The sequence below is a fragment of the Coregonus clupeaformis genome, unplaced genomic scaffold (genome assembly GCF_020615455.1).
Source record: "Coregonus clupeaformis isolate EN_2021a unplaced genomic scaffold, ASM2061545v1 scaf0032, whole genome shotgun sequence".
NCBI lineage: Eukaryota > Metazoa > Chordata > Actinopteri > Salmoniformes > Salmonidae > Coregonus > Coregonus clupeaformis.
The window spans coordinates 1,030,001-1,045,640 of NW_025533487.1; the positions used below are offsets into that span (position 1 = coordinate 1,030,001).

General features: G+C 44.6%; 1 protein-coding gene across 2 annotated transcripts in view; it reads left to right on the forward strand.

The window, feature by feature from the left end:
* prox1a (prospero homeobox 1a) overlaps positions 1 to 15,640 on the forward strand; it is a 74,854-nt gene that overhangs the window by 35,537 nt on the left and 23,677 nt on the right. For both annotated transcript variants that reach the window (XM_045212613.1, XM_045212614.1), the window contains exon 6: positions 5,010 to 5,204. In XM_045212613.1, the coding sequence (XP_045068548.1) occupies positions 5,010 to 5,204 (195 nt within the window). The remainder of the gene's footprint in view (positions 1 to 5,009; positions 5,205 to 15,640) is intronic.

Below are 15,640 nucleotides of genomic sequence, written 5' to 3' on the forward strand. Positions count from 1 at the left end.
TAAAAAATTTGATCCCAATCAAAGTCATTTAAATAAAATAGCATCAAATAAAGTGATAATCTGAAGAGGAGATGGAGGTTAGTAGGTCCAATCTTCTGATGTCTCTAAACGTACCCCACCATCAACATCTGATGTCTCTAAACGTACCCCACCATCAACAGCCTTCTGATGTCTCTTAACATACCCCACCATCAACATCTGATGTCTCTAAACGTACCCCACCATCAACAGCCTTCTGATGTCTCTAAACGTACCCCACCATCAACATCTGATGTCTCTAAACGTACCCCACCATCAACATCTGATGTCTCTAAACGTACCCCACCATCAACATCTGATGTCTCTAAACGTACCCCACCATCAACATCTGATGTCTCTAAGCGTACCCCACCATCAACAGCTTCTGATGTCTCTTAACGTACCCACCATCAACATCTGATGTCTCTAAGCGTACCCCACCATCAACAGCCTTCTGATGTCTCTAAACGTACCCCACCATCAACATCTGATGTCTCTAAACGTACCCCACCATCAACAGCCTTCTGATGTCTCTAAACGTACCCCACCATCAACATCTGATGTCTCTAAACGTACCCCACCATCAACATCTGATGTCTCTAAACGTACCCCACCATCAACATCTGATGTCTCTAAACGTACCCCACCATCAACATCTGATGTCTCTAAACGTACCCCACCATCAACATCTGATGTCTCTAAACGTACCCCACCATCAACAGCCTCTCTCTGTGGGAGACGTAGATCAGTTTGGGGTCAATTCCTTTTCAATTCCAGATAATTCAGGAAGTATACTGAAATCCCAGTTCCAATTCTCCTCAATGCTTTTCAGTTAGGATCATTTGGAACTGGAATTGAAATTTGGTTTACTGGAATTGAAATTCAATGCGTGTATGTGTTGCCCCCTTAACACCTCCCCTCAGGGCTTCCCTCCACTGAAAACACCCTGTCAGGGAAACACAATAAAGGGATGACACTCTCTCTATCTCTCTTTTCATCACAAACTCCACCTGGCATTCCCTGAGCTCAGCTATATTCTCTCTCTTTCACTCTTTCCTTCTTTCTTTCATTCTTTCTTTCTTTCTTTCTTTCTTTCTTTCTTTCTTTCTTTCTTTCTTTCTTTCTTTCTTTCTTTATGTCTTTTTTTTGTGTGTGTGCTGATTGTGGGGTAATAGGGGGTAGGGGGGTTAGGGGTTAGTGGGGGTTAGCCGAGGTTAGCAGGGGGGATAGTGGGGGTTAGCGGAGGTTAGTGGTGGTTAGCGGAGGTTAGTGGGGGTTAGCGGGGGTTAGCGGGGGTTAGCGGAGGTTAGTGGGGGTTAGCGGTTAGCGGGGGGTTAGTGGGGGTTAGTGGGGGTTAGCGGAGGTTAGTGGGGGTTAGGTGGTTAGCGGGGATAGTGGGGGGTTAGCGGGGTTAGCAGGGGTTAGTGGGGGATAGTGGGGGTTAGCGGGGTTGGCAGGGGGTTAGCGGTGTTGCAGGGGTTAGTGGGGGTTAGCGAGGTTAGTAGAGGTGTTAGCGGGGTTAGCAGGGGTTAGTGGGGGTTAGCGGAGGTTAGTGGGGGTTAGCGGGGGTTAGCGGGGATAGTGGGGGGCGGGGGTTAGCGGGGTTAGGAGGTTAGTGGTAGCGGGGTTAGCGGGGTTAGCGGGGTAGTGGGGTTAGCGGAGGTTAGTGGGGGTTAGTTTGGTCTGTGTGTTTGTGTGTGTTTTCAGCGTACTCGTGTGTGTGTGAGTGTGTGTGTGTGTGTGGGAGTGTGTGTATGTTTGGGAATGTCCATGTCTCTCTGTGTGTAGTATCCGTCCTGTGGGAACAGCCTCTGGAAGTCTGCTAGTGTCTGACAAATAACATCACTACAACGTTACAAAAAGGACAAGTAACGTTTGCGTAACATGAAAATAAAAATAAAATAAATTATTAATTAATTAAATAAATACACATTTATTCAGATAGATTTGGATTATATTTGGGTATAGAGCAATAAAGACTGCTCAAACGTGTGTGTGCATGCCTCGATGTATGAGTGTATGTGACCATATGTCCATTGTGTTTGTGAGTGTGTGTTTAGTGTGTGTGTTTAGTGTGTGAGTTTAGTGTGTGTGTGTTTAGTGTGTGTTTAGTGTGTGTGTGTTAATTGCTGAATTGTCGTGTTTCTCTTTTGTCCGTCTCCCTTTCTTTTCCAACCTGACACAAAGCCTTTCTAAAGCTCTCTGTTGCACCCTTCACACTGCCAAAACATTCTTCATGTTGTCACCCTCTGACCATTCCTGAAAAATGCCTCCCTTGCTCTTTCCCTCTCCCTCCATCTCTCTCTCCTTCTATCCTTCCTCTCATCACCCCCTCCCTCCCTCTCTCTCTCCTTCTATCCTTCCTTTCATCACCCCCTCACTTCCTCTCTCTCTCCTTCTCTCCTTCCTCTCATCACCCCCTCACTTCCTCTCTCTCTCCTTCTATCCTTCCTCTCATCACTCTCTCTCTCTCTCTCTCTCTCTCTCTCTCCATCTCTCTCTCCTTCTCTCCTTCCTCTCATCACCCCCTTCCTCTCGCTCTCTCTCTCTCTCTCTCTCTCTCTCTCTCTGTCTCTCTCTCTCTCTATCTCTCTCTCTCTCTCTCTCTCTCTCTCTCCTTCTATCCTTCCTCTCATCACCCTCTCTCTCTCTCTCTCTCTCTCTCTCTCTCTCTCTCTCTCTCTCTCTCTCTCTCTCTCCTCCTTCCTCTCATCACCTCTCTCTCTCTCTCTCTCTCTCTCTCTCTCTCTCTCTCTCTCTCTCTCCTTCTATCCTTCCTCTCATCACCCTCTCTCTCTCTCCTTCTATCCTTCCTCTTATCACCCCCCGTTGCCTTGTTTTCCACCCTGTTCCTATGAGACAGTGTCTTGTAACAATGCCTGTTCTAATCTCCATGTCAAAGCTGTTTTTCCTCTCCACTAAACACACAGAGAGAACACACACACACAGAGAACACACACACACACCGTCATGAGCGCAGGCGAGTGCACGCACACACACACACACACACACACACACACACACACACACACACACACACACACACACACACACCTCCCTTTGGTATAGTAAGAGCAGGAACATCACACAGACAGTGTAGTGTAGTGTAGTATTACTAGAGAGAATATGTAATATAGTGTAAACAGGATAAACTCCTCCGTTCTGTACATTACCTTGGAAATAATGGACGATCCTCCGGTTATTCCTAGGTAATGTACAGAACGGAGGCGTTTAAACCCCGCTTACACCAGAGTTGCCAGAGAGAAACAATACTAAATCACACATTTTCCTTTTGTAGCAAGTACGGTCTGCGTGTGTAGACGCATATTGCGTCGTGATTGTCCAAGGTGTCCCGATATCTTTTCCAACTGTCCTGTTGTCTGGTGTTCACGTCTAGTCTAGAATGCCCTTCTAACCAATCGGAAATGAGTATTCAACAATGCTGTGGTATAAACATGTATAAGCAAACAGTGTAGTTTAATATTACTGAAGAAAATATACATGTTTGTACTCTGACAGACCAAGAACACGGAAAGGAATAAAAATTGTTAATAATGATCAACATGACTTTCTCTCTCTCTCTCTCTCTCTGGTGTTTGTTCTTCACTGGCTGCCCTTTTCTTGTGGCAACAGGTCACAAATATTACTGCTGTGATGGCACACTGTGGTTTTTCACCCAGTAGATATGGGAGTTTATCAAAATTTGATTTGTTTTCGAATTCTTTGTGGATCTGTGTAATCTGAGGGAAATAGGTGTCTCTAATATGGTCATACATTTGGCAGGAGGTTAGGAAGTCCAGCTCAGTCTGCCTACGGCGGCCTTTCTCAATAGCAAGGCTATGCTCACTGAGTCTGTACATAGTCAAAGCTTTCCTTAAGTTTGGGTCAGTCACAGTGGTCAGGTATTCTGCCACTGTGTACTCTCTGTTTAGGGCCAAATAGCATTCTAGTTTGCTCTGTTCTTTTGTTAATTCTTTCCAATGTGTCAAGTAATTCTTTTTTGTTTTCTCATGATTTAGTTGGGTCTAATTGTGTTGCTGTCCTGGGGCTCTGTGGGGTCTGTTTGTGTTTGTGAACAGAGCCCCAGGACCAGCTTGCTTATGGGACTCTTCTCCAGGTTCATCTCTCTGTAGGTGATGGCTTTGTTATGGAATATTTGGGAATCGCTTCCTTTTAAGTGGTTATAGAATTTAACGGCTCTTTTCTGGATTTTGATAATTAGCGGGTATCGGCCAAATTCTGCTCTGCATGCATTATTTGGTGTTTTCCGTTGTACACTGAGGATATTTGAGCAGAATTCTGCATGCAGTCTCAATTTGGTGTTTGTCCCATTTTGTGAATTCTTGGTTGGTGAGCGGACCCCAGACCTCACAACCATAAAGGGCAATGGGTTCTATAACTGATTAAAGTATTTTTAGCCCGATCCTAATTGGTATGTCGAATTTGATGTTCCTTTTGATGGCATAGAAGGCCCTTCTTGCCTTGTCTCTCAGATCGTTCACAGCTTTGTGGAAGTTACCTGTGGTGCTGATGTTTAGGCCGAGGTATGTCTAGTTTTTTGTGTGCTCCAGGGCAACGGTGTCTAGATGGAATTTGTATTTGTGGTCCTGGCAACTGGACCTTTTTTGGAACGCCATTATTTTTGCCTTAATGAGATTTACTGTCAGGGCAAGGTCTGACAGAATCTGTGCAGAAGATCTAAGTGCTGCTGTAGGCCCTCCTTGGTTGGGGACAGAAGCACCAGATCATCAGCAAACATTAGACATTTTACTTCAGATTCTAGTAGGGTGAGGCCGGGTGCTGCAGACTGTTCTAGTGCCCTCGCCAATTCGTTGATATATATGTTGAAGAGCGTGGGGCTTAAACTGCATCCCTGTCTCTCTCTCTCTCTCTCTCTCTCTCTCTCTCTCTCTCTCTCTCTCTCTCTCTCTCTCTCTCTCTCTCTCTCTCTCTCTCTCTGTCACTCTTTCTCTGTCTCTCTCTCTCTCCAGTTTAACCGGTGCATCACGTCTCAGCTCATCAAGTGGTTCAGTAACTTCAGAGAGTTCTATTACATCCAGATGGAGAAGTTTGCCCGGCAGGCCATCAACGAGGGAGTGACCACCAACGAGGAGCTGTCTGTGGGCAGGGAGTCTGAGCTCTACCGGGCCCTCAACATGCACTACAACAAGGCCAACGACTTTGAGGTACAACTGCTGTGTTGTTGGGGGTTGGGGGGGGTAGGTGTGTGTGTGTGTGTGTGTGTGTGTGTGTGTGATGAGGTGAGAGAGGATGATGCTCAGGGCCTGGTTGTCCTTGTCAAAGCAATATCCTGCACTCAAGTTTGGATCTCTCTTTCCTTCCTTCCTTCCTTCCTTCCTCTCTCTCTCTCTCTCTCTGCCTCTCTCTCTCTCTCTCTCTGTCTCTCTCTCTCTCTCTCTCTCTCTCTCGCTCTGTCTCTCTCTCTCTCTCTCTCTCTCTCTCTCTCTCTCTCCCTCTCTCTCTCTCTCTCTCTCTTCCTCTCTCTCTCTCTCTCTCTCTCTCCCTCCCTCTCTCCCAGTCACATCAGCATCATTTAGAAGCCCATTACACAGCATTTATCCTAACACGCACACACATACACTTGCTTTCTCACGCGCGCACACACACACACACACACACACACACACACACACACACACACACACACACACACACACACACACACACAGTCTATAAGGAAGTAGTTTGGGGCCACAGAAACAGGACCAGGAAAAGGGTGTTTAGCATAATGAGTCAGAAAGCAGAGAGGTAGATAAACTCTTCCTCCTTCCTCCCTCCCTCCATCCCTTTGTCCCTCCGTCTCTCTGTCCTCCCTCGTTCTTCTGCTGTTAAACTCAGACCCATGAAACTGGAACCACAGCCTATTCAGCAAAGTCTCCGACACACACACACACACACACACACACACACACAGACACACTCACACTCACAGACTCACTCACACTCACAGCCATTCTCCTGCTTTTGCCAAATTTAGTGTCATCAAAGTTCCACCTTGGACTGTCCCCCACCTCCCCCTCTACCCCCTTCCTCCCTTCTCTTCCCCTCTCCCCCTCTACCCCCTTCCTCCCTTCTCTCCCCCTCTCCCCCTCTACCCCCTTCCTCCCTTCTCTTCCCTTCTCCCCCTCCCTGGTTGAATCTGTCTGTACTCTTTCCTTCTTTTGATGGTTATCTACTCTGTCAATATTCACCCTCTCCTCTCTTCTCCTCCCCTCTACCCGCTGCTCTCTTCTCCTCTCCCCGCTCCTCTCTTCTCCTCCCCTCTACCCGCTCCTCTCCTCTCCTCTACCTGCTCCTCTCTTCTCCTCCCCTCCACCCGCTCCTCTCCTCTCCTCCCCTCTACCTGCTCCTCTCTTCTCCTCCCCTCCACCCGCTCCTCTCCTCCCCTCTACCCGCTCCTCTCTTCTCCTCCCCTCTACCCGCTCCTCTCCCCTTCCCTCCTCTCCTCTCCTCTCCCCTCCCTCTCCTCTCCTCTCCTCTCCCTCTCCTCTCCTCTCCTCCTCTCCTCCTCTCTCCTCCCTCTCGCTCCTCTCTTCTCTTCTCTTCTCTTCCCTCTCCTCTCCCTCTCCTCTCCTCCTCTCCTCTCCTCTCCTCTCCTCTCCTCTCCTCTCCTCTCTCTCTCCTCTCCTCTCCTCTCCTCTCCTCTCCTCTCCTCTCCTCTCCTCTCCTCTCCTCTCCCTCCCCTCCTCTCCTCTCCTCTCCTCTCTCTCCTCTCTCCCTCCCTCCTCTCCCTCTCCTCTCCTCTCCTCTCCTCTCCTCTCCTCTCCTCTCCTCTACCTGCTCCTCTCTTCTCCTCCCCTCCACCCGCTCCTCTCTTCTCCTCTCCTCTCCCCGCTCCTCTCTTCTCCTCTCCTCCACCCGCTCCTCTCTTCTCCTCCCCTCTACCCTTCTGTCCCATTTCCTTTCCCTTACTCATCCCCCCTTCACATTACAAACTTTTTAATAACATAATTAATTAATAATAATATACATAATTGTGGCAGTGTGTGTGTGTGTGTGTGTAGGTGTGTGTGTATGAGGCAGTGCTCTAGCTGGCAGTGAGAGAAGCAGCAGTAATTAAAGGAACTTCGTTAATTACCTTCTCCCTGCTCTCTCTCTCCGCCCCTCCCCCTCTTTAGCCTTCTGTTTTAGGTTGTTGAACCTCTCCCCCTATTCCCCCCTCTCTTTACCTTTCTTCCATCTCTCTCCTTACCTTCCTCTTTTCTCTTCCTCCCAAATATGAATCTCTTTGTTCCCTAATTGCTGGCCTATCCACTCAGTAAATACAGGAATATAAATATTTTATACTCAAGTGTTAACACAAATAATGGCACACTGCCTTTTCAGAAATGAAACAACAAATGTCATTCCTAAATAAAAAAATTAAACAAAAATAAATAAAATAAAAATTCAAAAAAAGCATATATATACATTCAACTAATTTCATCAACAAAAAATAGTTTCCCCTCCTCCACAAAACAAACCACTCCTTCATAAGCCCACTTCTCCTCAAACAATGGGAGATATTTTACAGCCGAGAAGAACTCAAAATCCACTTTTATTCTCGCTTTCACTAATCCTTTAAAAACACATCTTTCATCCTGCCCATATCCCTATCTTATGTTTCCTACTCAGAAAAATTGACATCTTAGCTTGTCCCAAAATAAAATGTAAGAGTTGACATTTTCTTTTCTGTTGCTTACTATATTGAAACCCCAAAATAAAAACAGTGTTATTGAAAATCTCCCCTACAGCTTTAAACAAAGACTCCATCTTTTCCAAGAGAGGCTTTATCCTCTCACACTCCATAAAACAGTGAAAAATGGTTTCTCTTATATTACAAAAAGGACATCCATCTCCAACATCTGAGTTAATAACAGATACAAAAGCATTAACTGCAATGATGCCATGCAAAACCCTCCATTGCATATCACCAGTACCCTTTTGTAACGGAGGCTTGTACAGTGCTCTCCATGCTGGCTTTACCTTGTCATCAATACCCAATTTTACCCTCCATGGAGTGTCTTTTCTATTTTTCAATGTATCTTTATTCAACACCTTGACACACCCCCTATATAAGTCTTTCCCATTCACCTCATCCAAACCCACCTCTTCCAACCCTCTCAAATTCAGTAATAACGCCTTTCTTTCTGACTCTGGGATATTGGGTGTAATCCCTAGTCTTGGAAATGAGACGTTTTCATCTTGTACCTTCTTCTTGTGACTATTAAGCATACCCCACTCTTCTGCTGACAGAGCCTTCCTGCAGCTTCCCAGCAGTTGTCCGACAATCCTTTCCGACCTCACCCCCAAATGTTCAGCCACCCGTCTCCCATCCATTAAGGTGGGCCCAGCCATGGCCATTAACTGTTTTAAGGTGATGATTTTGCCCTTCACCAGAATCTTGGAGAAATGTGGAACAGCTGCAGTTGTGCAATCCAGTCTTGCCCCATACACCAGAGATTCCTCCAACAGCCAATGCACTGACTCCGCTGAAGTGCGTCTGGACACCTTCATTATGCTCCAAACTCTAAGAAGGCCTCTGTAAAACAGAGGTACTCCCTCCCTAGAAATCTGGCTACTATCAACCAAAAATAAAGCAAGACCTGCCACCCCTCTCCAAACCACGTTTTCCAGTCCATAAAGCAACCTTTGAATAAATTGAAACCGGATAGCAGCAGCCCTACTAGCAAGATGTACAAGACCTTGTCCCTCCTTCTCTTTTGACAAATACAAAACACTTTGTGGAACCCAATGATATTTATCCCCCCAAAAATCTACAATAATTGCCTGTATCTTAGCCAGAAGGCCAGATGGTGGCTCTAAAACTGACAACCGATGCCACAGTGCAGAGGCAACCACATTGTTAACTATAATAGTATGCCCCCTATATGACATACGAGATAATAACCAACGCCATCTCCTCATCCTCCCTTCCACCATTTCAACCACTCCAATCCAATTTTTGTCCCATCATCTCCTAGGTACACCCCAAGATACTTAAAACCTCCCTTACACCATTCCAGCCCCCCTGGCAAAGCCATGATCCCTCCAGACCATTCTCCAATCTGTAAAGCACAACTTTTTATCCCAATTTACCTTTGCAGAGGATATTCCTTTAAACCTATAAACCATTAGACTAAAACTATCCACCTCCGCTTTATTTTTCACTAAAATAACTACATCATCAGCATAGGCTGAGAGACGAATAGGAGGAATATCCTCTGAAAGGTGCACCCCTTCAATGCGACTTCTAATGCTATTTAGTAGTGGCTCTATAGCGATGGCATATAACATTCCTGACAAAGGACATCCCTGCCTAATACCTCTACACACTTTAAAAGGAGCACTCAAACCACCGTTAACTTTCAATACACTTTCAATGTCACCATATATCACCCTGATCATGGCAATGAAACCAGAGCTGAAACCAAATGCCTCAAAAGTGTGCCATAAGTATTGATGTTCAACTCAATTGAAATTAGACCAGCATCCAACCCAATAGCCCTAGAGACGTCCAAAAAATCCAGAATCAGAGAAATGTTATCCCCTATCTGCCTGCTAGGAACTCAGTAAGACTGGTCCGTATGATTTGCCCCATCACCTCCCTCAGCCTGTTGGACAAAGCCTTTGACAGGATCTTATAATCAGTGCACAATAAAGCCACCGGTCCTTCTGCAGCTACCTGTGGGAGCCCATCAAGGAACTGCTGTGTCACTGTTTTATCCTCTTTGTAATAATAATAATAATATGCCATTTAGCAGACGCTTTTATCCAAAGCGACTAACAGTCATGTGTGCATACATTTGTACGTATGGGTGAGCTTACTCACACTTGTAGAGCTCAGCATAGAACTCTACTGCCCTCTTTCTAATTTCACTAGGGCTAGTGAGCTCCTGTCCAACAGCTGATTTGAGACAATGAATAATTCTTCTTTGTCCATTATTTTTCTCTAAACCAAAGAAAAATTTGGATGAGGCCTCCATTTCAGAGATTCCCTGAAACTTACTTCTCACCAATGCCCCCTGTGCTCTGATACCCAGCAGGTCTGCCAATGCAGCTTTTTCCTCTTGAGGGCCTGAGAATGGCCTCGATCTCCTGTGGTCTCAACCAACGTCAGGAGTTCCACTATTTCAGTCTCTAGGGCTTTCATTGATCTGGTGATGACTTTGGTGACATTCCTCGTGTATTGATTACATAATTGTTGAATCTGGATTTTCCCAATATCCCACCGCTGTTGAAGGGATACAAAACTGGCCTTTTGAGACCTCCACCTCTCCCAGAAAAAACTCCAACATTTCCTGAAGTGAGCATCACTCAATAAAGTTATATTAAAATGGCAGTATGCGCTTTTGGGTTTTACAGCGTTAATGAACACCACCTCTGTTATTAAACAATGATCAGAAAATCCCACTAGGGTTATCACACTTGATTTACAGACCTGAGATTAATGCTCAAAACAATAAAACCTATCTAACCTGGCCATAGAGATGATGCTCTCTTTCACATGGGACCAGGTGTACTGTCTCGTGCCTCCATGTTGGCTCCGCCAAATATCACACAGTTCATGTGTTACAATGAGGCGTTTAAAAAAAGTCCTTAAGGCTATATGAGGTTCTTTGTGATTTCTATCTAAATCACTGACTGTGCAGTTAAAATCCCCAGCAATAAATAATCTTCAGTATTACATTTCTCAATGGTATTTGATAATGTCTCTAAAAAACATACCCTCTCAACTGCCACCACTGGGGCATATACATTTATCAGACACATAGTGATATTTTCATACCTCGCTCTAACTTTTAATAACCTCCCCTCAACTACCTCTTCAAACTCATATGACAAACTCATATGACCCCCCCCTCCCCCCACTCCTGTTGCCACGTAACTTCATTTTCAATATTACTATGCGTTTCTTGTAGAAAACGTATGTCACTTCCCTTTCCCTTAAATAACTCATACACTATGGCTCTTTTTTAAACGTCTCTCGCCCCATTTACGTTTAAAGAAGAAATCTTAAAACTGCTCATGGATGGAAAAAAAATACAGAGGAAGACACAGAAACCACATCTCTTTACAGAGTTAAGGCTGCGACTGAACTGAATTCATTTTCTTTAGAATTTACATCACTTATCACTCTCGTGACCACTTTCTTGAGTCTAGCAATTTCAGGGCTTGTCAAACCTCCCCATGTCATTTTTGACATCAGAAACTTTGCTGATTCAATAAACAATTCACTTTCAGGAAAAAAATCTGTTAGATTATAATCCTGCATATATTTCTTCCCTTTTGTCAAATTCAGAAATTGACGTTCCTTCTCATTCCCATACCTCCCTTCCACCCCATTTATCTCACTATTCGGTTGTGACGCGTCAGATGACTCACTCTCGCTATCCTCCCCAGAAGAAAACTCCACCATCTCTACAACCTGTTTATCCTCAACTGATTTATCAATCTCTACCTTCCTCTTAGAATTAGACCCTTCACCACCCCTTAAATTCTTCCTCTTACTCCTCGGTACATTGAAAACAGCTGCTTCCTTTTCCATTATTTAAATCTCCTCTTGACCTCCAATTTCATTTTCCAGCACCACCTCAGCGACCCCAGTCGCAATCTCACCGACTGTTTCCCCTCCCTCTTTGTTCTGATCTACCACAATTGCCCCAATAGCCACACTGCTTTCCTTTCCTACTTTTCCAACCACATCTGCCCACCTTCTCCCTTCCCATGCACCCTTAGCATGTTCATCCCTTCACGGTGGTGCATTAGCTGCACCAGCACTAGAGCTGCTACCGGGCACTGCGCACTCGTTCTCGGGACAATAACGCACCAAATGCCCCTCTCTTCCACAGCCAAAGCATTTCATTGATTCAGTAGAAGCGTAGAAGACATAATGAAATCCATCAATCTTAAAACTGAATGCTAAATTCAGTTCGTCAGTGTCCTTCTTTAAAATTATATGCACTTGTCTCCTATGAGACACGACATGTTTCACCAACGGAGATTTGCATCCAAAAAGAACCTTCTTTATTGTAGATACAAGTTGACCATAACTCTTGCTCCAACACTTCATCTCTAACAAATGGTGGCACGTTAGAAAGTATAACTTTCTTCACCGGATTCATAAGAGGAAATACAGACGTCTGTGTCTCCCGCAACACAACACCACCCTCAACTATCGTATTCACCTTTTCAATTGAATCTAAGAATATCACTACAGCGCTATTCATCCTTGAGGCTGATTTGATGCTATCATACCCAATAATAGCACCCACTGCTAAGCTACATTCTTCCACTGAACACCCGGCCGCAGCAGGAATCTTTACTCCATGCCGCCGACTACGTTTTTCAAACTCCAAACCTCCGGGAGTGGCCATTGCAACCAGCCCCACCCGCTGTTTGCGCCCTCAAGAAAAACAACCTCAACGATCCCACACCCCTATACGTGCTTAGTGATAGTAGGACAAGATAACCTTAAAACAACTAAACTAATCAATATACAGTGGGGAGAACAAGTATTTGATACACTGCCGATTTTGCAGGTTTTCCTACTTACAAAGCATGTAGTCTGTAATTTTTATCATAGGTACACTTCAACTGTGAGAGACGGAATCTAAAACAAAAATCCAGAAAATCACATTGTATGATTTTTAAGTAATTAATTTGCATTTTATTGCATGACATAAGTATTTGATCACCTACCAACCAGTAACAATTCCGTCTCTCACAGACCTGTTAGTTTTTATTTAAGAAGCCCTCCTGTTCTCCACTCTTTACCTGTATTAACTGCACCTGTTTGAACTCGTTACCTGTATAAAAGACACCTGTCCACACACTCAATCAAACAGACTCCAACCTCTCCACAATGGCCAAGACCAGAGAGCTGTGTAAGGACATCAGGGATAAAATTGTAGACCTGCACAAGGATGGGATGGGCTACAGTACAATAGGCAAGCAGCTTGGTGAGAAGGCAACAACTGTTGGCGCAATTATTAGAAAATGGAAGAAGTTCAAGATGACGGTCAATCACCCTCGGTCTGGGGCTCCATGCAAGATCTCACCTCGTGGGGCATCAATGATCATGAGGAAGGTGAGGGATCAGCCCAGAACTACACGGCAGGACCTGGTCAATGACCTGAAGAGAGCTGGGACCACAGTCTCAAAGAAAACCATTAGTAACACAATACGCAGTCATGGATTAAAATCCTGCAGTGCACGCAAGGTCCCCCTGCTCAAGCCAGTGCATGTCCAGGCCCGTCTGAAGTTTGCCAATGACCATCTGGATGATCCAGAGGAGGAATGGGAGAAGGTCATGTGGTCTGATGAGACAAAAATAGAGCTTTTTGGTCTAAACTCGTGTTTGGAGGAAGAAGAAGGATGAGTACAACCCCAAGAACACCATCCCAACCATGAAGCATGGAGTTGGAAACATCATTCTTTGGGGATGCTTTTCTGCAAAGGGGACAGGACGACTGCACCGTATTGAGGGGAGGATGGATGGGGCCATGTATCACGAGATCTTGGCCAATAACCTCCTTCCCTCAGTAAGAGCATTGAAGATGGGTCGTGGCTGGGTCTTCCAGCATGACAATGACCCGAAACACACAGCCAGGGCAACTAAGGAGTGGCTCCGTAAGAAGCATCTCAAGGTCATGGAGTGGCCTAGCCAGTCTCCAGACCTGAACCGAATAGAAAATCTTTGGAGGGAGCTGAAAGTTCGTATTGCCCAGCGACAGCCCCGAAACCTGAAGGATCTGGAGAAGTTATGGAGGAGTGGGCCAAAATCCCTGCTGCAGTGTGTGCAAACCTGGTCAAGACCTACAGGATACGTATGATCTCTGTAATTGCAAACAAAGGTTTCTGTACCAAATATTAAGTTCTGCTTTTCTGATGTATCAAATATTTATGTCATGCAATAAAATGCAAATTCATTACTTAAAAATCATACAATGTGATTTTCTGGATTTTTGTTTTAGATTCCGTCTCTCACAGTTGAAGTGTACCTATGATAAAAATGACAGACCTCTACATGCCTTGTAAGTAGGAAAACCTGCAAAATCGGCAGTGTATCAAATACTTGTTCTCCCCACTGTATATATACACACCAAAACCCAATAGAGAGAAAATTCCAGTCGCTCTCACAATCAGTCCTGCTTCACGACTCACTCCCAGCATGCACTCAGACGAGAGAGAGAGAGAGAGAGAGAGAGAGAGAGAGCGGGGGGAGTTGAGTTTTATAAAACCTTTATTTCATACTTAATTCTTAACACAAATAATGGTACACTATGCCTTTTCAGAAATGAATCAACAATTTAGTAATTCCTAAATAAATAATAACACAAAAATAATATTTATACATTCAACTCATTTCATCAACAAAAAATAATTTATCCTCTACAAAGCACAACACTCCTTCATAAGCCCATTTTTCCTCAAACAATGGGAGATCTTTTACAGCCAAAAAAATCCACTTTTATTCTTGCTTTGACTAATCCTTTAAAAACACTTCTTACATCCTGCCCATACCCCGTATCTATTTTATGTTTCCTACTCAGAAAAATTGACATCCTAGCTTGTCCCAAAATAAAATTTAACAGTTGACATTTTTTCTTCTTTTGCTTACTATATTGAATCCCCCAAAATAAAAATAGTGTTATTGAAAATCTCCCCTCCAGCTGTAAACAAAGACTCTAGTAATTCAAAGAGATGCTTAATTCTCTCACACTCCATAAAACAATGAACAATTGATTATTTTATATAACAAAAAGGACATCCATCTCTAACATCTGAGTTAATAACAGAAACAAAAGCATTAACTGCAATGATGCCATGCAAAACCCTCCATTGCATGTCACAAGTGCCCTTTTGTAAAGGTGGCTTGTACAGTGCTCTCCATGCTGGCTTCACCTTGTCACCAATGCCCAGTTTTACCCTCCAAGGAGTATCTTTTCTATTCTTCAATTTATCTTTGTTCAAAGCCTTGACACACCCCCTATATAAATCTTTCCCATTCACCTCATCCAAACCCACCTCTTCCAACCCTCTCAAATCCAGTAATAACTCCTTTCTTTCTGACTCTGGGATATTGGGTGTAATCCTCAGTCTTGGAAATGGGACGTTTTCATCTTGTACCTTCTTCTCATGATTATTAAGTATAATCCAATCTTCTGCTGACAGAGCCTTCCTGCAGCTTCCCAGCAGTTGTCCGACAATCCTTTCCGACCTCACCCCCAAATGTTCAGCCACCCGTCTTCCATCCATTAAGGCGGTCCCAGCCATGGCCATTAACTGTCTTAGGGTGATGATTTTGCCCTTCACCAGAATCTTGGAGAAATGTGCAACATCTTCAGTTGTGCAATCCAGTCTTGCCCCATACACCAGAGGTTCTTCTAGCAGCCAATACACTGACTCCGCTGGAGTGCGTCTGGAAGCCTTCATTATGCTCCAAACCCTAAGAAGGCCTCTATAACAAAGAGGTACTCTCTCCCTAGAAATCTGGATACTGTCGACCAAAAATAAAGCCCTCTTTAAACCTAATCCCCCAACCTTCTGTAATATAAGACCTGCCACTCCTCTCCAAACCACATTTTCCGGTCCATAAAGCAACCTTTGAATAAACTGA